At 44.2% G+C, this 26,883-nt stretch overlaps 2 protein-coding genes across 5 annotated transcripts in view; both read left to right on the forward strand.

Moving 5' to 3' along the window:
* ryk (receptor like tyrosine kinase) overlaps positions 1–2,279 on the forward strand; it is a 104,259-nt gene extending 101,980 nt beyond the window's left edge. For all 4 annotated transcript variants that reach the window (XM_041840688.2, XM_041840690.2, XM_041840689.2 and 1 more), the window contains one exon: positions 741–2,279. In XM_041840688.2, the coding sequence (XP_041696622.1) occupies positions 741–852 (112 nt within the window). In that variant the 3' untranslated portion in view covers positions 853–2,279. The remainder of the gene's footprint in view (positions 1–740) is intronic.
* Positions 2,280–5,741: 3,462 nt separating this feature from the next.
* Positions 5,742–26,883, forward strand: part of LOC121534165 (solute carrier organic anion transporter family member 2A1) — a 41,431-nt gene continuing 20,289 nt past the window's right edge. The window contains exons 1-3 of the mRNA XM_041840693.2: positions 5,742–5,913; positions 23,379–23,516; positions 23,842–24,004. Of these exons, the coding sequence (XP_041696627.1) occupies positions 5,857–5,913; positions 23,379–23,516; positions 23,842–24,004 (358 nt within the window). The 5' untranslated portion in view covers positions 5,742–5,856. The remainder of the gene's footprint in view (positions 5,914–23,378; positions 23,517–23,841; positions 24,005–26,883) is intronic.

Genomic DNA, 26,883 nt, shown 5'->3' on the forward strand with positions numbered 1-26,883 from the left:
CTGCGTCTGTCGGGGGGGCTGCAGGGTGGCGTTGTACTGCTGTGGACGAGCTGGCCAGGAATCACAAAGGGACAAAAACTGGCTTCTGTGGCTGAATCCCAAATGGCACCCTACTCCCTATATTAGTGCACTTTTGACCAAGGTCCCTCGCCTCTGACCTTTTTCCTCCCAGTGCGTTTTTAGAAGCAGATGAGAACGCAAGGAATTGAGGAAAGACAAATTGTGAAAGAACCTATGTCCGCTTCAAAGCTAGATGTTCAAAAGTAGCGCACTATACAGGGAATAGGGTGCCATTTGGGACTTCGGTGTTACTGTCATCACTTCAACACTCCGTGATGTACGGTTGGATGAGCGGACGCCAACAGCGTTGGACAGGCAGGGAAGTTGAGGAAAAGCTAATCGGACTGTTGTTTGGGGAGCTGCGGCACACGTTTCCTTCAGAAAGAGTAGGCGTTGAGTTGGATTGTTCCACCAGATAGAAGAATTCAGGAGACCTTGAGGGATGCAGGACTGATGGTGTGATGTTGATTTCTCTGATGACCCAAGTACTGAATAGCCTTGACACTGGGAATGTGACATTTTTTTTTTGTACATGCAGTGCTTTCTAGACCCCATTTGGCAGTCCTTATGGGGTTTTGAGTCAACGTACACTGTGCTAGCCTAAATGGCTTGTGCGAGGTGCATGTTCACTTGCTGACCCAGCTAATTCTCTCTCTCTGTCTGTTTGTCTGTCTGTCTAGGTTTGCAGTGATGGCGTGTTGCTGGGCCCTGGATCCAGAGGAGAGGCCGAAGTTCCAGCAGCTCGTGCAGTGTCTGACTGAGTTTCATGCGGCGTTGGGGGCATACGTCTAAAATCTAGCCCCAGGCTTCTGCACGGACCAGGCCCAGGAGTTACTGAACAGCACTAATCACCACGAGGAATACATTTACAAACCTTGTGCCTTTAGAAAAGAAAGAAGACTTTATTATGAACATTATTATGAGGAATTGTTTTGAGTGAGGTTTCTGTAATTCGTGCAAGCTTCAAGCTGTTCTCACAGCGGAGTTCGATGGATTCTCTTTCAGAGGTCGTCATATTTCCCAGCAATACCTCACAAGCTTCCAGAACAGACCTATACCCTCACTATGAAAATGTGGACCCACAAGGACGTCACCTCTTTTTAGAAGAACGTAAGAAGCTCTAAAAGCTGTCACCGCCATTTTCCTACCAACTTTTGAGGACCCGTTTGTAAAGACAGACTATGCTAATATGTTGTTTTTTTCCATGTTAGAGAAGAAGAGATGTACGTTTCTGGTTGTAGATCTGAGAGGATAAGTCCACAGTAGATTGAGGCTTCATGTATAGTGGCAGGGCACCAAAGTGGACACCCTCTTCACCTAGTACACTACATGGGGAATTTGGGCCGCAGGTGGAGCGTCTTTTGTGTACTGAAGTCATGGTACGGTAAACTCAAGGTTGGTACGAGAGGCCTCTTTGGGGGATGGAACGGTCGGTCGCCAAGGCCAAAGCAGCTCTGCTCTGCTGGACATTTTTATATTGGACAATGACATGTGGTATGTCTCTAGTCCCCACAGATCTCCACTGAAGAGACCTATTGAACGTTTTGTGCCACACGTTAGTTTCCCTTTTCCTTGGGAGACGTGCCAATGGAGCGCTAGCATAGCTGTCGTTGTCGCCACATCCCATGATCCCCTTAGCATCTGTTTAGCCAGTAGTGTTGACCAGACTGTATGAATGCTACAGACCGTGTACAGGACACTACATACCCTCATGGAGAATGATTGGTTTATGAGTTATGTTGTTCACTCATTGGAAAGCTACCCATTGTATCCCCTTTTTGATATTCACAATCACAACTAGCAAGTTCAATATCACATATCTGGGGGGAATGAATATCTAACAGGGTTGTCGTCATCGATAATATTCTGTGTTTTTGAGTTTGACTGTTCTGTGTCAGAACAACAACCCAGCTACCCAACCACACGTTGTTTTGAGAAAGTATGAATTTGTACTAGGGACACTAATCACTGCGAAAACGGAATAAGTGCCAACCTTGGCAACGTCATGGCTAGCTCTGGTCCGAGGCGTTACGTGCTGCTTGCTCATGCTGAGCCTTCAGCATCAGCAAGCAGCGGGTAATGGCCTGGGACCAGAGCTACATCATGGCCTCGTCTTCTAAGATCTGTAGGATGTCAACAGGATCACTGCATGTTGAATTAAAGGGTGTTCATTCTGTAAACTGAATTCAGACCCCAAAAATTAAATGCGTTTCTTCTGATTCATGTGGTCGGTTTTTATATGTAGGTTTTCACCCGTTCTGTTTGTAAAGGCTAAGTCCCAAATGGCACCCTATTCCCTATATAGTGCACTACTTTGGACATAGGGCTCTGGTCAAAAGTAGTGCACTATGTAGTTCACAGGGTGCTGTTTGGGACACAATCCTAAACGTTTGCCTGTTTTTTGAAGTGCAGGAGGAAATGGGCCTGGCCTGATTGGCAGGATCCTCGCTGTGCTTAGGAGTTTCCTGAACATCAAAGCTTTTATTGTACAGTAGCATAGCAGTGGTTTCACAGTCGCACAGCCAAGAACCAATCTGAATTATAATCACAGTAATTGATAACCACAACTCGGGCTGTGGAGAGATGCTAGTATGGAGGTATTACTGAGGCACAGAGACGTAACACATAGGATTTATAAAGGCTCATACATGCCTATAACAAGTTATTAAGCATTATACCTGCAGGCTATAAGTGTTCCCTATAGAACAGTTTCAATAACCAAGAATCTCACCAGAAGATGAACATGTTCTGCCCAGCGTTAGTTTCGGTGTGTCAAAATTTCAACCATAGATCCCTTATCGCGGTATGATTTACTAGTCGGTGTGGCTCTGAAATGGCACCCTGTTCCATTTGGGATGCATGCCCTGTACGGATTGTACATACAGCAGGGGAACAAAGGATGAAGTCCCACTACAGGGAAACGTGCTACACCTTTTCAACGTGGCATAATGGAAACTGATCCGAAATCTTAATTTGTGGAGGAAACCAGGTTGATAAAGCCTCCGAGGTGCTGAGCAAGACCCTGACCTGATGTCTGAGGTAGGTCCCAAATAGCATCCTATCCCCCCTACGGGCCCTGGTCAAAAGTAGTGCTCTCGTTAAGAAATAGGCTGGCCATTTGGGACACACGGTGTAATACATTTTAGTCATTTTAGCAGACGCTCTTATCCAGAGCGACTTAACAGTTAGTGAGTGCATACATTTTCATACTGGCCCCCCGTGGGAAACGAACCCACAACCCTGGCGTTGCAAGCGCCATGCTCTACCAACTGAGCTACAGGGGACCCATAAAAAGGGTTTGGTTGTTCAGAGGGGCTCTATGTGCAAATGTTGTAACACTTATAGAACAACGTCGTCTTAGATTTCCAGATGCTATCTAAGCCTTTGCATTGATAGTCAAACTTTTTTATTTTGCAGTTTTGAAGCAAGCATCCCTGCATAATATGAAACCACTTCCTAAAACATCCTTTTTGTAGTAAAAATATATTTCCTCCTGCTTCTGCAGTTGTCTGTAAAATGGTTCTTGCTACAACACTCAACAGCTGTTGATTGGTTAGAATGAGGGTCGCAAAATTGCAGTAACTTTTCCAAAATGTCAGTGTTTTCCAGAAATCCTAGTTAGTGTTCCTGAATGTCCAGCTTATTCCATCCTGATTGTCTTGAGTCTTTCAACTGCGATTCCTGGAAAACCAGGGAATCTTGGGAAAGCTAATATTATTTTGCAACCCTGGGGGGGGTGGGGGACTCCTTCAGACTCAAACCACTGCACATTTTAATCGTTCCATTTTAAGGATAACATCTTTTAGGGATAGTTTCAGACACTTGGAAAAAGAAAAGGAGAGCTGCTCAAATGCAACAATTCAACAAACCCAACCACCAACGTTTCCACGGACAAGCTGTCGTCATCATTATACCCTGATGAGGACAGCTTGTCTGTCGAAACGTTGGTGGTTGAATTGTTGCATCTGAGCACCTGGAGTGAACGGCTCTCCTTTTTTTCTTTTTCAAGTGTTCTGCTCCGTTAGCCAGCACCTCGCCTAAACAGGTGTATTGCTTTCACCTCCATAGTTTCAGACAATAACTTGATATATGTGAACATGGTGTACCTAAACGGTGTCCTAATCACAGTGTTGCTCAATGAGTCTTCTAATGGAATGTCCAGAATGTCCTATGTACTGTAACAGACTAGTTTTTTCCATGCCTTTGCGTAAAGTGGCTAACTGTAAGGGCAACTGGTGACGAGCAGAATGTTATGCTTTCCTGTTTTGATTTCTTCATCAATTGGCAAAGTGTAGAAGAGCCTTGCAGACGTCTCTTACCTTCTCTCCCAATCAATCAATCAAATGTATTTTTATGAAGCCCTTTTCACATCAGCAGTTGTCCCCAAAGTGCTTAACAGATACCCAGCCTACCCCTAAGAGCATGCTGCCTCAGGTCAGTAAACTTGGCAACACTCCAGATCTAGTACTAGATGGGATGACCCAACCCACCACCTAAAATCAGACTGGCTGGTCCATGTTTAGCCCAGTGGGCCATTCTAACCTGCTTTTTTTCTTTCTTTCTTTTTTCTCAAAATGATAATTATCTGGTTAATAATGGAGGAGGAGCGGATGACAATGGGCCGGTGTGTTAGAAATGCCAGGGCCGGTTTCTGGACCCAGTCCGCCCCTGATCACCACCACTTGGTCTCTGCAACCACCTGACACCCTATATGTAGATTTAGTGCCCATTTCAGGTGTGGTGCACAGTATTAACATATTAACAGCAGCAGTAACAATAGGTCAAAGTAACGCCTCATTTGATATGAATACTTTTCAACCTCCCAGCGTACATTGACAAACTAAAAAAAATATGTTGTGGTGTTGATTTATTGGAGTGTTATTGGTTTATTGTAGTCTATCGATGCCCTTTTCTTTCCTGGGTTGACTTTCGTAGTTCTTCCCACTGTGTGCGCAGCTGCTAAGCCTTGAACTGGCTTTGATGGAATAATGACACCTTTTGTAAGGCTTGTGTGATTTATCAGAAGAACACCTATTACCTCCTGTTGGATGTGTGTCAAGAAGGGAGCGAGGGAGGGTGTGCCTGTCTGCATGCATGTCTGTCTGCCTGCCTGCCTGCCTGCCTGCATGTCTGTCTGTCTGCCTGCCTGCCTGTCTGTCTGCCTGCGTGCGTCTGTGTCTCACGTTCACGGCTAAACAACAGGAGGAAGAAATGTAACAGATTGGTGATGCTTGTCTGTCAGAGGTAAACCCAGACTTTTCAACTAGCCTGTGTGTCAGATCCGCACCAGGCAAGATGGGTATCAATGGCTATAAAATAAACTGCTGTCATACTTTTGAAGTGCCGAACTGTAAATGTTGAAAAACAAAAGCAGAAACTTTTGTTGGATGGTCAATTTAAAAAGTTTAAACTGAAGACTTGCAGTGCTGCAATTAAACAGATTGACTACATTTTGTGTATAATTATTTATTAGATGTTTGTCTAAACAATGACATAAGTCTTGTTCCTATTGTTGAGTAAAAACAATCTCCGCGCGGCGCATGTAAAAACTGGTCGTGTGCCAAATATGCTCTTTCATCATTACGTTGAAAACATTTGTGCGAGTGGAGTTGTGGGCTGAGTCGGCCCCATTACATCACTGTGAGCCATAAAAGCTCATTGAGACTCACCGGAGCAGAACACCGAGACTGCTACTACCCATCTGACTTCAACATAGAGAGATTCACTGCTGCTGAGTTTTGCTTGCCAGGACTGGACTCTCTCTCTTCTCTGGATACCTTTTACTCTTCACAGCAAATGGAGATTTATGCCAAAGATATGAAGAAACCAAGATCAGTGTTCAGCAATATAAAGGTACGTTGTTTAGCGTTAATTATTTATCAGCCTTCTCATGCATATTACTGGGATTTTATTATTGGAGAGAAATTTGACTGAAAATCTACCCATCCTATTCATTTAGGAGAGTATTTTGGGGTATTTTCTCCAACATATAAATTGTCTCTGATTTGATAATAGTAACCTTTTGATCCATACAGTCATGCTCAGGTGGCGCTGAGCAGCTAGGAAGCTCGGCACCAGAGTTGATCACCCTATCTCCTTCGTTACTCTTTCTGGGTGCTGATAGATACTTCATTATAGTGTCAACCTGTTGTATGTCTGAATGATCAACATGGCTGATCAAAATACGTGTGTCTTCAGTGGATATACCCTGCCCTAGACCATGAGATAGCCTGCCCTATACCATTTACATTTTTTACATTTTTACATTTTTAGTCATTTAGCAGACGCTCTTATCCAGAGCGACTTACCATGAGATAGCCTGCCCTGTACCATGAGATAGTGACCCTACATTATTCTAGACATAATAATACACCCTATAGTTGCCAAGGCTACTGATTCTCACCCTGTTACCAGAGCAGTCTGTTATGTTAATAAGGGAGCTACAACTAGGGAAGTTTATTCTAAATACTAATTATGTCACACAGCTATGTTGGCCACACCTGGATGTTTCAGCATGTTGCCCGGGGTGGAATGGTGTACCTTCCACTGCTTCAGTTGTCATCGTAGCTACAAATATTCCTGAAACGTCTTTTCCTCTCTTTGTTTGGTCTGTTTGACATATGGTTCATTACCCATAGAGCCGGGTGGGGGATCGCTATCTTAATGTACCCATGACCAGCTCTCTGCAGGTCATTCACAAAAAATCCAGAAAATTGTAGGATTTTTAATGACTTTATTTGCAAATTATGGTGGAAAATAAGTATTTGGTCAATAACAAAAGTTTCTCAATACTTTGTTATATACCCTTTGTTGGCAATGACACAGGTCAAACGTTTTCTGTAAGTCTTCACAAGGTGTTCACACACTGTTACTGGTATTTTGGCCCATTCCTCCATGCAGATCTCCTCTAGAGCAGTGATGTTTTGGGGCTGTCGCTGGGCAACACGGACTTTCAACTCCCTCCAAAGATTTTCTATGGGGTTGAGATCTGGAGACTGGCTAGGCCACTCCAGGACCTTGAAATGCTTCTTACGAAGCCACTCCTTCGTTGCCCGGGTGGTGTGTTTGGGATCATTGTCATGCTGAAAGACCCAGCCACGTTTCATCTTCAATGCCCTTGCTGATGGAAGGAGGTTTTCACTCAAAATCTCACGATACATGGCCCCATTCATTCTTTCCTTTACACGGATCAGTCGTCCTGGTCCCTTTGCAGAAAAACAGCCCCAAAGCATGATGTTTCCACCCCATGCTTCACAGTAGGTATGGTGTTCTTTGGATGCAACTCAGCATTCTTTGTCCTCCAAACACGACGAGTTGAGTTTTTACCAAAAAGTTCTATTTTGGTTTCATCTGACCATATGACATTCTCCCAATCCTCTTCTGGATCATCCAAATGCACTCTAGCAAACTTCAGACGGGCCTGGACATGTACTGGCTTAAGCAGGGGGACACGTCTGGCACTGCAGGATTTGAGTCCCTGGCGGCGTAGTGTGTTACTGATGGTAGGCTTTGTTACTTTGGTCCCAGCTCTCTGCAGGTCATTCACTAGGTCCCCCGTGTGGTTCTGGGATTTTTGCTCACCGTTCTTGTGATCATTTTGACCCCACGGGGTGAGATCTTTGCGTGGAGCCCCAGATCGAGGGAGATTATCAGTGGTCTTGTATGTTTTCCATTTCCTAATAATTGCTCCCACAGTTGATTTCTTCAAACCAAGCTGCTTACCTATTGCAGATTCAGTCTTCCCAGCCTGGTGCAGGTCTACAATTTTGTTTCTGGTGTCCTTTGACAGCTCTTTGGTCTTGGCCATAGTGGAGTTTGGAGTGTGACTGTTTGAGGTTGTGGACAGGTGTCTTTTATACTGCTAACAAGTTCAAACAGGTGCCATTAATACAGGTAACGAGTGGAGGACAGAGGAGCCTCTTAAAGAAGAAGTTACAGGTCTGTGAGAGCCAGAAATCTTGCTTGTTTGTAGGTGACCAAATACTTATTTTCCACCATAATTTGCAAATAAATTCATTAAAAATCCTACAATGTGATTTTCTGGATTTTTTTCCCTCAATTTGTCTGTCATAGTTGACGTGTACCTATGATGAAAATCACAGGCCTCTCATCTTTTTAAGTGGGAGAACTTGCACAATTGGTGGCTGACTAAATACTTTTTTTCCCCACTGTAGATATTACACAAGCGGCGTGGCAAGCTACATATGGGCAGTACCAAAACAAGTGATCTAATGATTCTGTCTCTTCGCAGCAAAATCTGCAGAGCTGAGATGGTTGTATCCCCCCATATAAATTATATAACATTCTATTGGTTGCAAGAATTTTGTATAATAATTTAATTTAAATAGAAAACTCTTAAGTTTTGAATACGGCGTCATTTTGTTTATCAGTTCATAAACCATGTGCCATGGAATCGGCACTGTGAAAATCCCCTCCCAATTATTTTACAACCTGTATTGTGCAGCTGTGAATTTATTTTAATCCTTAAATGAAACTGGTATACTTTTTTTTATTTATCACAATTTTCTTTAGCCAATTTTGGTCTTTAATGCCAACAGACGAGTTCCTCACCTTCTCCCCTTTCCACTTGCCTCCTCCATTTCGGCAGTAATGCTGCAATCAGTTGGTTGTAATTTTGGGTAGAGCAGACATTTTCATATATTGTTAATAGCTGCATGTGCGACATAACTACACCAGTTCTATTTATGAGATAAGTTAGTCTGGTCTCATTTCAGTCAACTGAAATGAAAAATCATTTTAGTTTAGTTATAGTTTTTTTTCTGGGTCTATTTAGTCAGTTATAGTCTCGTCAATTGCCACAGAAAAAAATAGGTGTTTGACGAATATTTTTGTCACAATCTTTGTTGACGAAATTAGCACTGGGTCTGACTTAACATTGTGGCTGCGTCCCAAATAGCACCCTGTTCCCTTCGTAGTGCACTACTTTTGACCAGAGTCAGGTAGAACATTCCATCGCTATATCAAATATGGAATGCGTAACAGGTGGAGTGTCCTTCTGGTACACTAATCCCATGATAGATTAGCCCTAAATGCTCTTGTTTTGAGGCAAACAACTAATCATTTATTATCTGAGCTGTTCTCCGGAGAAAGTATTGGGCAGCTTACAACCTGTCAATGTGTACGAACAGTGTGTTGTAACAATGTAACTGATCCCTCTGCTGTCTGAGATACAACGCAGACAGAAGAGGTGGCAGGGAGGAGGTCTGTCAGAATCTGTCCAAAACCAACACATTGCATCCACTCTGAGCCTGAGTGTTGTTTTCCTATGGGGTTCTCACAGGGTACAGGGTAGGACTGCAGAAGGTCACAGGGTACAGGGTAGGACTGCAGAAGGTCACAGGGTACAGGGTAGGACTGCAGAAGGTCACAGGGTACAGGGTAGGACTGCAGAAGGTCACAGGGTACAGGGTAGGACTGCGGTAGGTCACAGGGTACAGGGTAGGACTGCAGAAGGTCACAGGGTACAGGGTAGGACTGCGGTAGGTCACAGGGTACAGGGTAGGACTGCAGAAGGTCACAGGGTACAGGGGAGGACTGCGGTAGGTCCCTTTTAGATACAGATTTGTGCTGCAGATTGAAAATCCTGAACCTCTACTTCATCCCTATGGTACATGTTATATCACAACACACACACACACACACACACTCTCTCACTCACTCACTCACTCACTCACTCACTCACTCACTCACTCACTCACTCACTCACTCACTCACTCACTCACTCACTCACTCACTCACTCACTCACTCACCCACTCACCCACTCTCACACTCTAGAAGCAATAGAAACACAAACACACACATTCCCAAACCAGGTGGTCCAGCTCAAAGCCCAGATGTGTACAGCAGGAAGGTGTGTGTGTGTGTGAGAGAGATTGACGTTGGGCTCCATCAGTGTGTGGGCATGTCAGTTCATGTGCAGAAGCAGTAACCAGGTAGTCCGTCAGTGTTGTCGTGTTGTGTCCTCATGCGTCTGTCTGACACAGCGGAGTTAGATCAGTGTGATTACTCTTCATGTGCTGGCAGCATTGGGCCCCATCCCTTCCACTTCCGAGTGTCTTACGTATATTACCGGAATTGTAGGCTGTGAAATCACAGATGAACACAAACACTGACACACCATTTACTGCTTCCTAGATACTGCCTTCCTGTATCACTCAGCATGGATTCTGCCTCCCTGTATCACTCAGCATACAGTGGGGGAAAAACGTATTTAGTCAGCCACCAATTGTGCAAGTTCTCCCACTTAAAAAGATGAGAGGCCTGTAATTTTCATCATAGGTACACGTCAACTATGACAGACAAAATGAGATTTTTTTTCTCCAGAAAATCACATTGTAGGATTTTTAATGAATTTATTTGCAAATTATGGTGGAAAATAAGTATTTGGTCAATAACAAAAGTTTCTCAATACTTTGTTATATACCCTTTGTTGGCAATGACACAGGTCAAACGTTTTCTGTAAGTCTTCACAAGGTTTTCACACACTGTTGCTGGTATTTTGGCCCATTCCTCCATGCAGATCTCCTCTAGAGCAGTGATGTTTTGGGGCTGTCGCTGGGCAACACGGACTTTCAACTACCTCCAAAGATTTTCTATGGGGTTGAGATCTGGAGACTGGCTAGGCCACTCCAGGACCTTGAAATGCTTCTTACGAAGCCACTCCTTCGTTGCCCGGGTGGTGTGTTTGGGATCATTGTCATGCTGAAAGACCCAGCCACGTTTCATCTTCAATGCCCTTGCTGATGGAAGGAGGTTTTCACTCAAAATCTCACGATACATGGCCCCATTCATTCTTTCCTTTATACGGATCAGTCGTCCTGGTCCCTTTGCAGAAAAACAGCCCCAAAGCATGATGTTTCCACCCCCATGCTTCACAGTAGGTATGGTGTTCTTTGGATGCAACTCAGCATTCTTTGTCCTCCAAACACGACGAGTTGAGTTTTTACCAAAAAAGTTCTATTTTGGTTTCATCTGACCATATGACATTCTCCCAATCCTCTTCTGGATCATCCAAATGCACTCTAGCAAACTTCAGACGGGCCTGGACATGTACTGGCTTAAGCAGGGGGGACACGTCTGGCACTGCAGGATTTGAGTCCCTGGCGGCGTAGTGTGTTACTGATGGTAGGCTTTGTTACTTTGGTCCCAGCTCTCTGCAGGTCATTCACTAGGTCCCCCCGTGTGGTTCTGGGATTTTTGCTCACCGTTCTTGTGATCATTTTGACCCCACGGGGTGAGATCTTGCGTGGAGCCCCAGATCGAGGGAGATTATCAGTGGTCTTGTATGTCTTCCATTTCCTAATAATTGCTCCCACAGTTGATTTCTTTAAACCAAGCTGCTTACCTATTGCAGATTCAGTCTTCCCAGCCTGGTGCAGGTCTACAATTTTGTTTCTGGTGTCCTTTGACAGCTCTTTGGTCTTGGCCATAGTGGAGTTTGGAGTGTGACTGTTTGAGGTTGTGGACAGTTGTCTTTTAAACTGATAACAAGTTCAAACAGGTGCCATTAATACAGGTAACGAGTGGAGGACAGAGGAGCCTCTTAAATAAGAAGTTACAGGTCTGTGAGAGCCAGAAATCTTGCTTGTTTGTAGGTGACCAAATACTTATTTTCCACCATAATTTGCAAATTCATAAAAAATCCTACAATGTGATTTTCTGGATTTTTTTTTCTCATTTTGTCTGTCATAGTTGACGTGTACCTATGATGAAAATTACAGGCCTCTCTCATCTTTTTAAGTGGGAGAACTTGCACAATTGGTGGCTGACTAAATACTTTTTTCCCCCACTGTAGATACTGCCTTCCTGTATTACTCAGCATAGATACTGCCTCCCTGTATCACTCAGTTTCCAAACGCTTGCGCTATACTGAACATGACCCTGTTCTCAGGCATAAGAAACAAGTGGAAACTCAGGGTTAATATGTGTCAGTAGAAACGCTGTTTCACAGAAGCATGTGTGCAAAGAGTTTAAATAATCTGAAAAAAACATAACATCTTTATAGGTCTCAGAAAACTGATGTGTCAAACCCATACTGTTTACTATGTAGAAAAATGTCTCAATGGTCAAATTCACAGTAGCCCTAAGCACTTCTTCACATGCACTGTATGTGACCACAATTATTTTAATTACAACAATGTTAAGGAAGGAATGTTCGTTGATCAGAAAATTTAGCAAATTTGTTTTGTTGCAAAATCCTGTGAGGTTCTAGCCTCTGAGAGAATCTATAAAGCCAGAGCATTTGGCAACCTTTACCTTTCTGATAGATGGACTTGGCCTGGAAACTGCAAAACTGAAGATAATATATTTTCTCCTAAACTTTGCTTTAGTTGCATGAGGAACTGTGTTAAATCAAACTGACACCTAGGTTCAGGCAGTCAGGCATGTCAACAAAGGGTTCAAAAAGTTGTATTACTATCAACACAGCTTGTCACCACAGATTGGACATGGCTTTGGCTTTGGATTTAGAGAACATTCTGTTTGTCTTTTCAGTACTTCACTGAGCTTATCTCTCTTCTGTTGGTTGGCTAGTGGCTACACCCTCTATGTACAGAGAAGGGTTGCGTCCCAAAGGGCACCCTATTCCCTATATAGTGCACTACTTTTGACCAGAGCCTTAGAGAATAGGGTTCCATTTGGGACTCGGCCAAGGTGTGTCTTTCTGACTGCTACATGCCTCCGCTCAGTTCTGTTCTGAGACAGGTCAACCTCATGTGGCTACCTCTGTTTACAAGTTTATCGCTTTCTTTCTTTTTCTTTCTTTCTTTCTTTCTTTCTTTTTCTTTCTTTCTTTCTTTCTTTCTTTCTTTCTTTCTTTCTTTCTTTCTTTCTTTCTTTCTTTCTTTCTTTCTTTCTTTCTTTCTTTCTTTCTTTCTTTCTTTCTTTCTTTCTTTCTTTCTTTCTTTCTTTCTTTCTTTCTTTCTTTCTTTCTTTCTTTCTTTCTTTCTTTCTTTCTTTCTTTCTTTCTTTCTTTCTTTCTTTCTTTCTTTCTTTCTTTCTTTCTTTCTTTCTTTCTTTCTTTCTTTCTTTCTTTCTTTCTTTCTTCTTTCTTTCTTTCTTTCTTTCTTTCTTTCTTTCTTTCTTTCTTTCTTTCTTTCTTTCTTTCTTTCTTTCTTTCTTTCTTTCTTTCTTTCTTTCTTTCTTTCTTTCTTTCTTTCTTTCTTTCTTTCTTTCTTTCTTTCTTTCTTGCCAGTATAAGTAAATTGAGCTAGTCTTTGCATATTGCTTAATTCTCAATCAATCAGGAAAAAAATAATCCTTCAGTAATTCATACATTGACCTACAAGGTCAGATCATGACTACAAGAAAAGACAAATGTAGGGAGTAGCTGTTGTAATTTTGTTTTGCTGTTGTAGTTTGAAACAGGTGTTTCCAAGAGTTCGTGTTAGTCACGACTGTGTGACAGTGAAATATGTTAATTTGTGTAGCAATCCTTCCAAGTGGAGTCTAGAGTATGTGTTTGTCGTGGATGACAGAGTGAGAAATCATCAGATTCACGTTAATAATAATATGCCATTTAGCAGTCTGCCTCCCTGTATTACTCAGCATAGATACTGCCTCCCTGTATCACTCAGCCTAGATACTGCCTCCCTGTATCACTCAGCATAGATACTGCCTCCCTTATAATAATAATATGCCATTTAGCAGACGCTTTTATCCAAAGCGACTTACAGTCATGCGTGCATACATTGTTGTGTATGGGGTGGTCCCGGGGATCGAACCCACTACCTTGGCGTTACAAGCGCCTGCTCTACCAGCTGAGCTACAGAGGACCACACGTTGTTATCATTAAAGTGACTCACAGTACTCACAGTACAGCACCTGATTCATCACGAGTCATGACCTTGCTTTAGTTTTGTCTTTTACACAGTACAGTTTTAGTTTTAATTTATTCATTTTAAAAACAACCACACACAATCTTGAAAAAGACATACATGTACAGTGGGGAGAACAAGTATTTGATACACTGCCGATTTTGCAGGTTTTCCTACTTACAAAGCATGTAGAGGTCTGTAATTAAACTGTGATAGATGGAATCTAAAACAAAAATCCAGAAAATCACATTGTATGATTTTTAAGTAATTAATTTGCATTTTATTACATGACAAAAGTATTTGATACATCAGAAAAGCAGAACTTAATATTTGGTACAGAAACCTTTGTTTGCAATTACAGAGATCATACGTTTCCTGTAGGTCTTGACCAGGTTTGCACACACTGCAGCAGGGATTTTGGCCCACTCCTCCATACAGACCTTCTCCAGATCCTTCAGGTTTCGGGGCTGTCGCTGGGCAATACAGACTTTCAGCTCCCTCCAAAGATTTTCTATTGGGTTCAGGTCTGGAGACTGGCTAGGCCACTCCAGAACCTTGAGATGCTTCTTATGGAGCCACTCCTTAGTTGCCCTGGCTGTGTGTTTCGGGTCGTTGTCATGCTGGAAGACCCAGCCACGACGCTTCTTCAATGCTCTTACTGAGGGAAGGAGGTTGTTGGCCGAGATCTCGCGATACATGGCCCCATCCATCCTCCCCTCAATTCGGTGCAGTCGTCCTGTCCCCTTTGCAGAAAAGCATCCCCAAAGAATGATGTTTCCACCTCCATGCTTCACGGTTGGGATGGTGTTCTTGGGGTTGTACTCATCCTTCTTCTTCCTCCAAACACGGCGAGTGGAGTTTAGACCAAAAAGCTCTATTTTTGTCTCATCGGACCACATGACCTTCTCCCATTCCTCCTCTGGATCATCCAGATGGTCATTGGCAAACTTCAGACGGGCCTGGACATGCGCTGGCTTGAGCAGGGGGACCTTGCGTGCACTGCAGGATTTTAATCCATGACGGCGTAGTGTGTTACTAATGGTTTTCTTTGAGACTGTGGTCCCAGCTCTCTTCAGGTCATTGACCAGGTCCTGTCGTGTAGTTCTGGGCTGATCCCTCACCTTCCTCATGATCATTTATGCCCCATGAGGTGAGATCTTGCATGGAGTCCCAGACCGAGGGTGATTGACCGTCATCTTGAACTTCTTCCATTTTCTAATAATTGCGCCAACAGTTGTTGACTTCTCACCAAGCTGCTTGCCTATTGTCCTGTAGCCCATCCCAGCCTTGTGCAGGTCTACAATTTTATCCCTGATGTCCTTACACAGCTCTCTGGTCTTGGCCATTGTGGAGAGGTTGGAGTCTGTTTGATTGAGTGTGTGGACAGGTGTCTTTTATACAGGTAACGAGTTCAAACAGGTGCAGTTAATACAGGTAATGAGTGGAGAACAGGAGGGCTTCTTAAAGAAAAACTAACAGGTCTGTGAGAGCCGGAATTCTTACTGGTTGGTAGGTGATCAAATACTTATGTCATGCATTAAAATGCAAATTAATTACTTAAAAATCATACAATGTGATTTTCTGGATTTTTGTTTTAGATTCCGTCTCTCACAATTGAAGTGTACCTATGATAAAAATTACAGACCTCTACATGCTTTGTAAGTAGGAAAACCTGCAAAATCGGCAGTGTATCAAATACTTGTTCTCCCCACTGTACATGAATAGAATCATGGAGGATAAAGTCTGGGACTTTGAAATATAACGGCGCCGGAGGGAATGGCCGCCGTTTAATGGGCTCCTGACCAATTGTGCTAGTTTGTGACTTTTTTTGCTCCGAAAAGAGCTTCTGGACATCAGAACAGCTGTCACTAACCTCCATTCGGACGAGGACTTCTACTTCAAACTCGAAGAAGGAGGAGATGCCCCCCATAGAGGCCGGTGTGCAGGATACCTGACAAGAAATCGCCTCTACCCTCCTCCGTTCTATTGGCGAACGTGCAATCACTGGAGAATAAACTGGATGAGCTACCTCAATTACCTTGTACCCCTGCACATGGACTCGGTACTGGTACCCCGTGTTTATAGCCAAGTTATTACCTTGTACCCCTGCACATGGACTCGGTACTGGTACCCCGTGTTTATAGCCAAGTTATTACCTCGTACCCCTGCACATGGACTCGGTACTGGTACCCCGTGTTTATAGCCAAGTTATTACCTCGTACCCCTGCACATGGACTCGGTACTGGTACTGTATATAGCCATGTTATTGTTACTTCTTGTTTATTTATTATTTCTCTCTCTTTTTAACTATTTCTCATTTTTTTCTCTCTGCATTGTTGGGATACACCTGTGTATTTACGAATCATTTGACAAATACAGTTTGGGTTAGCCATCTAGATTTCCTTTCAAACCTGAAACATAATATTTGAATGCTTCTATTTTCATGGTTAGAGAGGCAGTAAAACAGATTTGATCCTTATTACATTTACGTCATTTAGCAGACGCTCTTATCCAGAGTGACTTACAAATTGGTGCATTCACCTTATGATAGCCAGTGGGACAACCACTTTACAATTTGTTTTTAATATTTTACAAAAAAATGTAATTCTTAATTTTTAGAGTATATTTATAATTTTCATTTGTATAATATATATATATATATTTTTTTTTAAATAATTAAATGTTTTTATTTTTTTACCTTTATATTTAGTTAAATTTTTTTACCTTTTCTATCTTTTATTATAATTATTATTATTTGTTTTTATTATTTTGTATGCATTTTTTTGTGTGTGTGGGGGGGGGGTAGAATGATTACTTTTATACTATCCCAGGTATTCCTTAAAGAGGTATGGTTTCAAGTGTCTCCGGAAGGTGGTCAGTCCTGGGCGTCATTAGGGAGCTTGTTCCACCATTGGGGTGCCAGTCCACAAAAAGTTAACTCTGATTTATAGCTCTACCCTGAGGTACCCCAAGGCTTCAATAGCAGTAGAGGATAATGTTGCCAGACTTGCCATTCAAACTGATAACCCTTTGTTTTAAACTAGATCACAAAACAAAAGGTTTTTCAGCTCGTTTGGTTGCCTGAGCCAACAGGTCTAGTCGAAACGTTATTAATGAAAGACCTACTTGTTACAGGGATGAACTTGTATATCTTGTGTGTGCTAACCAAGCCAGGCTTTAATAGGAGCATTAAGTGTTCTGGAATCGGACTGAGGCTACATTCCAAATAGCACCCTATCCCCTAGATAGTGCACTAGAAATGTGGTGCACTATAGTTGGCAGTTGACTCTGCCTCAGCCTGTCACTCGACAGCTGGTAAATAGATTTACCGCTGCTGTTTTCATAGTCAATCCACTTCTAAACCTCAACATGTCTCCTCGGGCCTGGGATTAAATATAATACCATTTGATTTGTCACAACAGGTGTAGACTAACAGTGAAATTCTTACTTACGGGTCATTTTCCAACAATGCAGCGATAAAATTAAAAAATGTTTCGAAATAGTGACATGATAAATAAATACAGAGTGAATAATGAATAACAATAACAAATAAAAATAACATGGCTATATACAGGGAGTAGCAGAACCGAGTCAATGTGCAGGGTTACCAGGTAATAATGGCTATATACAGGGAGGAGCAGAACCGAGTCAATGTGCAGGGTTACCAGGTAATAATGGCTATATACAGGGAGTAGCAGAACCGGGTCAATGTGCAGGGTTACCAGGTAATAATGGCTATATACAGGGAGTAGCAGAACCGGGTCAATGTGCAGGGTTACCAGGTAATAATGGCTATATACAGGGAGTAGCAGAACCGAGTCAATGTGCAGGGTTACCAGGTAATAATGGCTATATACAGGGAGTAGCAGAACCGAGTCAATGTGCAGGGGTACGAGGTCATTGAGGTAGCTATGTACATATAGGTAGGGGTAAAGTGACTGTGTGTGCGTCCGTGCACGTTGGGGTGTCAGTGTGAGTGTGTGGGTAGAGTCCAGTGTGTGGTAGAGTCCAGTGTGTGGGTAGAGTCCAGTGTGTGGGTAGAGTCCAGTGTGTGGGTAGAGTCCAGTGTGTGGTAGAGTCCAGTGTGTGGGTAGAGTCCAGTGTGTGGGTAGAGTCCAGTGTGTGGGTAGAGTCCAGTGTGTGGGTAGAGTCCAGTGTGTGGGTAGAGTCCAGTGTGTGGGTAGAGTCCAGTGTGTGGGTAGAGTCCAGTGTGTGGGTAGAGTCCAGTGTGTGGGTAGAGTCCAGTGTGTGGGTAGAGTCCAGTGTGTGGGTAGAGTCCAGTGTGTGGGTAGAGTCCAGTGTGTGGGTAGAGTCCAGTGTGTGGGTAGAGTCCAGTGTGTGGGTAGAGTCCAGTGTGTTGGTAGAGTCCAGTGTGTGGGTAGAGTCCAGTGTGAGGGTAGAGTCCAGTGTGTGTGCATAGAGTCAGTGCAGGTAGCCTGGTCTCATAGACTAGACGTACCATAGAAAATGTAAATCCTGATATGTTACGTTTGGTTCCATAAGAAAGCAAAGCACACCCATCCCTGGGTCCTTCCTCTTTTCAGTTCGCTGCAGCTAGCGACTGGAACGAGCTGCAAAAAACACTCAAACTGGACAGTTTTATCTCCATCTCTTCATTCAAAGACTCAATCATGGACACTCTTACTGACAGATGTGGCTGCTTCGTGTGATGTATTGTTGTCTCTACCTTCTTGCCCTTTGTGCTGTTGTCTGTGCCCAATAATGTTTGTACCATGTTTTGTGCTGCTACTATGTTGTGCTGCTGCCATGTTGTTGTCATGTGGTGTTGCTACCATGCTGTGTTGTCATGTGTTGCTGCCATGCTATGTTGTCTTAGGTCTCTCTTTATGTAGTGTTGTGGTGTCTCTCTTGGCTTGATGTGTATTTTGTCCTATATTTAAAAAATGTATTCTAGCCACCGCCTGGTATAGAGGTCCTGGATGGCAGGAAGCTTGGCCCCAGTGATGTACTGGGCCGTACGCACTACCCTCTGTAGTGCCTTGCGGTCGGAGGCCGAGCAGTTGCCATACCAGGCAGTGATGCAACCAGTCAGGATGCTCTCGATGGTGCAGCTGTAGAACTTTTTTGAGGATCTGAGGACCCATGCCAAATATTTTCAGTCTCCTGAGGGGGAATTGGCTTTGTCGTGCCCTCTTCACGACTGTCTTGGTGTGTTTGGACCATGATAGTTTGTTGGTGATGTGGACACCAAGGAACTTGAAGCTCTCAACCTGTTCCACTACAGCCCCGTCGATGAGAATGGGGGCGTGCTCAGTCCTCTTTTTTTTCCTGTAGTCCACAATCATCTCCTTTGTCTTGATCACGTTGAGGGAGAGGTTGTTATCCTGGCACCACACAGCCAGGTCTCTGACCTCCTCCCTATAGGCTGTCTCATCGTTGTCGGTGATCAGGCCTACCATTGTTGTGTCCTCAGCAAACTTGATGGTGTTGGAGTTGTGCTTGGCCACGCAGTCGTGGGTGAACAGGGAGTACAGGAGGGGACTAAGCACGCACCCCTGAGAGGCCCCAGTGTTGCGGATCAGCGTGTCAGATGTGTTGTTACCTACCCTCACCACCTGGGGGCGGCCCGTCAGGAGGGACCAGGATCCAGTTGCAGAGGGAGGTGTTTAGTCCCACGGTCCTTAGCTTAGCTTTGATGAGCTATTTAGCAGTCTTGTTTAGCAGTCTTATGGCTTGGGGGTTAAAGCTGTTCAGGGTCCTGTTGGTTCCAGACTTGGTGCTCCGGTACCGCTTGCCGTGCGGTAGCAGAGAGAACAGTCTATGGATCATGTCTACACACCATGGCCCCTGGAGATTCTGGTACACTACTATAGTGCACTACTATGGGTCCTGGTCAAAAGTAGTGCACTTCCGTAAAACTTCAATTAAACGCTGATTCTCAAATAGCCGCCTGTCCCTTTTTAACAGCCGGGCAACGGCACACATTTCAGCAAATAAACGCCTGTTTCAAATAAACGCTGGGTCTATTTTAATTGTTTAAGATAACCATGAATTGTATACAAGGTCTCATTTTTGATTTGTTACATTAAATAATTCAGTAATGACTCAAAACAATGATGGGAATCCTCTATTATCGCAAGTAAGAAACTGCTAGTCATTGGCTGCTAACAGCTGAGAACTGCTAGCTAACTGGCTGCTAACAGCTGAGAACTGCTAGCTAACTAGCTGCTAACAGCTGAGAATTGCTAGCTAACTAGCTGCTAACAGCTGAGAACTGCTAGCTAACTAGCTGCTAACAGCTGAGAACTGCTAGCTAACTGGCTACTAACAGCTGAGAACTGCTAGCTAACAGGCTACTAACAGCTGAGAACTGCTAGCTAACAGGCTACTAACAGCTGAGAACTGCTAGCTAACAGGCTGCTAACAGCTGAGAACTGCTAGCTAACAGGCTGCTAACAGCTGAGAACTGCTAGCTAACAGGCTACTAACAGCTGCGAACTGCTAGCTAACAGGCTACTAACAGCTGAGAACTGCTAGCTAACAGGAAAGCCGTCTCCCGAGTCTCCCGAGTGGCACAGTGGTCTAAGGCACTGCATCGCAGTGCTAGCTGTGCCACTAGAGATCCTGGTTCGAATCCAGGTTCTGTCGTAGCCGGCCGCGACCGGGAGACCCATGGGGCGGCGCACAATTGGCCCAGCGTCGTCCAGGGTAGGGGAGGGAATGGCCGGCAGGGATGTAGCTCAGTTGGTAGAGCATGGCGTTTGCAACGCCAGGGTTGTGGGTTCGATTCCCACAGGGGGCCAGTATAAACAAATAATGTATGCACTCACTAACTGTAAGTCGCTCTGGATAAGAGCGTCTGCTAAATGACTGAAATGTAAACTAAGGTAAACTACTAACAGCTGAGAACTGCTAGCTAACAGGCTGCTAACAGCTGCGAACTGTTAGCTAACAACTTCAGTTTCTAATTGAAAACATTTTGACTGCTACTCCAAATTTCCATTTTACAACCGCGACCTACAGCGTCTTCAGATCTAATCACAGCCAACCAGCTGGGGCTATAACAGGCAGGGTTTTAACCGCTGTTAGTTACAGAGCTCTGAGTCTGTCGTCTCAGTCAGGAGCTAATGATGGATACAGTCAAACATAACGCTATTTTTTTTCTGTGTGCATCCCAAATGGTACCCTATTCCCTAGATAGTCCACTACTTTTTTACCAGGGCCCTAGAGTCAAGAGTGTAGGTAATAGGGTTCCATTTCAGACAATGAAGGTGTTGATTTAGACTTCAGTACGTCTCTGGGGGGAAAAGTCACACTCTCTTTCAGACACACTCAGATTAGACTGGGTCTGGACTAGACAGCTGATGTTGGATGTGTTGTGTACTCTGGCTAGTGGCTTTATTAAGACTGTCCATCCATAGCTTGTTTCTCCTCCACTGTAGCAGAGGCTGGAGACCTCAGGTTAGAGGGAGGGAGGGAGTGTGTGCGTGTGCGCGTGCGTGCGTGTCATGTGGTCCTCTGTAGCTCAGCTGGTAGAGCACGGCGCTTGGAACGCCAAGGTAGTGGGTTCGATCCCCGGGACCACCCCATACACAACAATGTATGCACGCATGACTGTAAGTCGCTTTGGATAAAAGCGTCTGCTAAATGGCTTATTATTATTATTATTATTATTATTATTATATTATATTATTATGTGACTACCCTGCATGACGCAGACAGGAGATGCAGTCTGGATATTTGTATTGTGAACGTTAATGCAGTTTAATCTATTAATTAGGTTATATTCAAGGAGTTCACCGCTATGCAGCTCTGTGGGATTACAGTATCAACTGTTGGAGTTGCGGCTGCATTAGCTAACTTCATTGTCTCTGTGTGAGTGGCCCTTTTAATAGAGATGAATCAGGAGAATTCAGGGACTTCGTCGGCAGCTCTGGCAGGGTTATCAACCTCGGTGCCATCATGCAGCTTTGTGGTTCTGGGGGTTACAGTCAGTATCAACTGTTGCCGTCGCTGCAGCAAAACTTTTTTTTTTGTTGTCATTTAGCAGATGCTCTTAATCCAGATCGAATTTACAAGAGCAATTAGGGTTAAGTGCCTTGCTCAAGGGCACATCGACAGATTTTTCGCCTAGTCGGCTCTGGGATCAGAACCAGCGACCTTTCGGTTACTGGCACAACGCTCTTACCCACTAAGCTACCTGCCACTCAGCACCAGGCTCCTTTATGTATTCTGAGGGTCCCAGTATCAGCTGTTGCCGTCGCTGCGGCAACACACTATTGTCTCTAATGTTAGAGACTATCATTAGGAGTAAAGTCAATCGTCATAGTGCATAAGTTGGCTGATGAGCTTTGGGCTCAAACGTTACCGGCATGACAATTATTACTCATCTTGTGGTCAATCTCCATATTCTTGGATGCCCTGGGCTCCACCCCCATCTCGCACTTTATGTCCCCTCTGTGTTTTGTCCTGTCGATTTCTAAGAGACCATCTCTCTCTGATTTCTAGATGTTTTTCCTGTTAGTTTTTCTAAGACCTTTCTCTATCTCTCTCGCTCTCTCTCCTCTCGCTCTCTCTCCTCTCGCTCTCTCTCCTCTCGCTCTCGCTCTCTCTCTCTCCTCTCGCTCTCTCTCTCTCTCTCCTCTCGCTCTCTCCTCTCGCTCTCGCTCTCTCTCCTCTCGCTCTCTCTCTCCGCTCTCTCTCTCCTCTCGCTCTCGCTCTCTCCTCTCGCTCTCGCTCTCTCTCGCTCTCTCCTCTCCTCTCGCTCTCTCTCTCCTCTCGCTCTCTCTCCTCTCGCTCTCTCTCGCTCTCTCTCGCTCTCTCTCTCGCTCCTCTCTCTCGCTCTCTCGCTCTCTCTCTGCTCTCTCTCTCGCTCCTCTCTCGCTTCTCTCTCTCTCGCTCTCGCTCTCTCGCTCTCGCTCTCTCTCTCGCTCCTCTCTCGCTTCTCTCTCGCTCTCTCTCTCGCTCTCTCTCGCTCTCTCGCTCTCTCTCGCTCTCTCTCTCTCGCTCTCTCTCTCGCTCTCTTTCTCTCTCTCGTCTCTCGCTCTCTCTCTCTCGCTCTCTCTCTCTCTCGCTCTCTCTCTCTTCGCTCTCTCTCTCTCTCTCTCTCTCTCTCGCTCTCTCTCCTCTCCCTCTCTCTCCCTTCTCTCTCTCTCCTCTCCCTCTCTCTCCCTTCTCTCTCTCTCTCTCTCAACTCTAGCTCTCTTTCTCTCTCTCTCTCTCTCCTCTCTCTCTCCTCTCTTTCTCTCTCTCTCCTCTCTAACAGATTATCTCTCTCTCTCTCTCTCTCTCTCTCAACTCTAGCCTCTCTCTCTCTCTCTCTCTCTCTCTCTCAACTCTAGCTCTCTTTCTCTCTCTCCTCTCCTCTCCCTCTCTCGCTCTCTCCTCTCCCTCTCTCTCCCTCTCTCTCTCCTCTCTTTCTCTCTCAACTCTAGCTGTCTTTCTCTTTCTCTCTCTCTCTCTCCTCTCTCTCTCTCTCTCCTCTCTCTCTCCTCTCTAACATATTATCTCTCTCTCTCTAGTTGTTTGTGCTGTGTCATGGCCTGCTGCAGCTCACCCAGCTGCTGTACAGCTCCTACTTTAAGAGCACCATCACCACCATCGAGAGACGCTTCGGCCTCAGCAGTTTCTCCTCTGGCACCATCTCCTCTCTGCACGAGGTAGGAGCCAACCAGTAACCACAGCACAGTAAACTCATGTTAGATTAATCTCATGTGGTACTGAAAGAGTAGAAATGCACAAGCACTTGGATGGTGTTGTGATCTGACTTTATTATATTAGTATTATATGAATATGCCACCTGCTTTTGTTGAAGTGCTGTCGGATCCCTGCTCCTAGATAACAAGTAGAAAACAAGCAGCCATTCACTGACCGTGCATTGCTACTGTATCCTCCTGGTCAGAAGGACTTGACCCACTCTCTCTCTCTCTCTCTCTCTCTCTCTCTCTCTCCCCCCCCTCGCTGTCCCTCCCTTCGTCCCACTAGGTGGGGAACACAGTTTTGATAGTGTTTGTGAGTTACCTGGGCAGCAGGGTCCATCGGCCTCGTCTCATTGGACTGGGTGGTCTACTGATGTCCATCAGTGCTCTCATCCTGGCCCTACCTCACTTCCTGTCCCAGCCCTATGAGTACGACTCTGCCATACATGGTAAGATCTAGGGATTAAATATATCTCTATTACAGCTACAATCGTTTTCCGCAATACCAAGGATGTACACTACCGTTCAAAAGTTTGGGGTCCCTTAGAAATGTCCTTGTTTTCAAAAGAAAAGCAATTTTTTTTGTCCATTAAAATAACATCAAATTGATCAGAAATACAATGTAGACATTGTTAATGATGTAAATGGCTGATTTTTAATGGAATATCTACATAGGCACATTATCAGCAACCATCAGTCCTGTGTTCCAATGGCACATTGTGTTTGCTAATCCAAGTTTATCATTTTAAAAGGCTAATTGATCATTAGAAATCCCTTTTGCAATTATGTTAGCACAGCTGAAAACTGTTGTGCTGATTAAAGAAGCAATAAAACTGGCCTTCTTGAGACTAGTTGAGTATCTGGAGCATCAGCAATTGTGGGTTCGATTACAGGCTCAAAATGGCCAGAAAAAAATAACTTTCTTCTGAAACTCGTCAGTCTATTCTTGTTCTGAGAAATGAAGGCTATTCCATGCGAGAAATTGCCAAGAAACTGAAGATCTCGTACAACGATGTGTACTACTCCCTTCACAGAACAGCGCAAACTGGCTCTAACCAGAATAGAAAGAGGAGTGGGAGGCCCCGGTGCACAACTGAGCAAGAGGACAAATACATCAGTGTCTAGTTTGAGAAACAGACGCCTCACAGGTCCTCAACTGTGGAAGGGGCTTGATTGGAGCCAATTTCCTCCTACAACAGGACAATGACCCAAAGCACAGCTCCAAACTATGCAATAACTATTTAGGGAAGAAGCAGTCAGCTGGTATTCTGTCTATAATGGAGTGGCCAGCACAGTCACCGGATCTCAACCCTATTGATCTGTTGTGGGAGCAGCTTGACCGTATGGTACGTAAGAAGTGCCCATCAAGCCAATCCAACTTGTGGGAGGTGCTTCAGGAAGCATGGGGTGAAATTTCTTCAGATTACCTCAACAAATTGACAACTAGAAATGCCAAATGTCTGCAAGGCTGTAATTGCTGCAAATTGAGGATTATTTGACGAAAGCAAAGTTTGAAGGACACAATTATTATTTCAATTAAAAATCATTATTTCTAACCTTGTCAATGACTACGATTCCTATTCATTTTGCTATATTTCCTATTCAAACTCATTTCATGTATGTTTTCATGGAAAACAAGGACATTTCTAAGTGACCCCAATCTTTTGAACGGTAGTGTACCTCTGACTAAGTCTCCATTGAAAATGTTTGTTGTTCCAGGACTAGGCTATTGCTGTGTCCGGGAAACTGGCCCCATGAGTTTTAAAACCTAGTGTATGGCAATGCAAGTATCATCCACAGTCAGTCTCTATAAAGCAGCAGTCTCAGTGTGTTGGACCTGGTTCAGCCTGTCATCGAGTGGATGGATGGATTTAGAGTGGATGGATGGATTTAGAGTGGATGGATGGATTTAGTGGATGGATGGATTTAGAGTGGTGGATGGATTTAGAGTGGTGGATGGATTTAGAGTGGATGGATGGATTTAGAGTGGTGGATGGATTTAGAGTGGATGGATGGATTTAGAGTGGTGGATGGATTTAGAGTGGTGGATGGATTTAGAGTGGTGGATGGATTTAGAGTGGTGGATGGATTTAGAGTGGGTGGATGGATTTAGAGTGAATGGATGGATTTAGTGAATGGATGGATTTAGAGTGGATGGATGGATTTAGAGTGGATGGATGGATTTAGACTGGTGGATGGATTTAGAGTGGTGGATGGATTTAGAGTGGGTGGATGGATTTAGAGTGGATGGATGAATTTAGAGTGGTGGATGGATTTAGAGTGGTGGATGGATTTAGAGTGGTGGATGGATTTAGAGTGGATGGATGGATTTAGAGTGGTGGGTGGATTTAGAGTGGTGGATGGATTTAGAGTGGTGGATGGATTTAGAGTGGGTGGATGGATTTAGAGTGGATGGATGGATTTAGAGTGGTGGATGGATTTAGAGTGAATGGATGGATTTAGAGTGGTGGATGGATTTAGAGTGGGTGGATGGATTTAGAGTGGATGGATGAATTTAGAGTGGTGGATGGATTTAGAGTGGTGGATGGATTTAGAGTGGTGGATGGATTTAGAGTGGATGGATGGATTTAGAGTGGTGGATGGATTTAGAGTGGTGGATGGAGTTAGAGTGGTGGATGGAGTTAGAGTGGTGGATGGAGTTAGAGTGGTGGATGGATTTAGAGTGAATGGATGGATTTAGAGTGGATGGATGGATTTAGAGTGGATGGATGGATTTAGAGTGGTGGATGGATTTAGAGTGGTGGATGGATTTAGACTGGCGGATGGATTTAAAGTGGCAGGATGGATTTAGAGTGGCAGGATGGATTTAGAGTGGCAGGATGGATTTAGAGTGGTGGATGGATTTAGAGTGGATGGATGGATTTAGAGTGGTGGATGGATTTAGAGTGGATGGATGGATTTAGAGTGGTGGATGGATTTAGAGTGGTGGATGGATTTAGAGTGGTGGATGGATTTAGAGTGGTGGATGGATTTAGAGTGGTGGATGGATTTAGAGTGGTGGATGGATTTAGAGTGGTGGATTGTGAGAGCCAGCCTGGGCTGCAGGTGCTCTCTAGCTGAACCCGATCAGCATAAATCATATGGAAAATGTTTAATCTCTGAGTACTCCAGGAAAGCCCAAAAGATTAGGACGGTCTCCCAGGCAGTTGATTTAACTCGGAGCTCTGTTCACTTTCATCACACACAAACACATACAAACACACACACACACACAAACACACACACACACACACACACACACAAACACACACACACACACACACACACACACACACACACACACACACAGTACTCTGGCTGGCTGGTC

Source organism: Coregonus clupeaformis, chromosome 20, assembly GCF_020615455.1.
Source record: "Coregonus clupeaformis isolate EN_2021a chromosome 20, ASM2061545v1, whole genome shotgun sequence".
Taxonomy (NCBI): domain Eukaryota; kingdom Metazoa; phylum Chordata; class Actinopteri; order Salmoniformes; family Salmonidae; genus Coregonus; species Coregonus clupeaformis.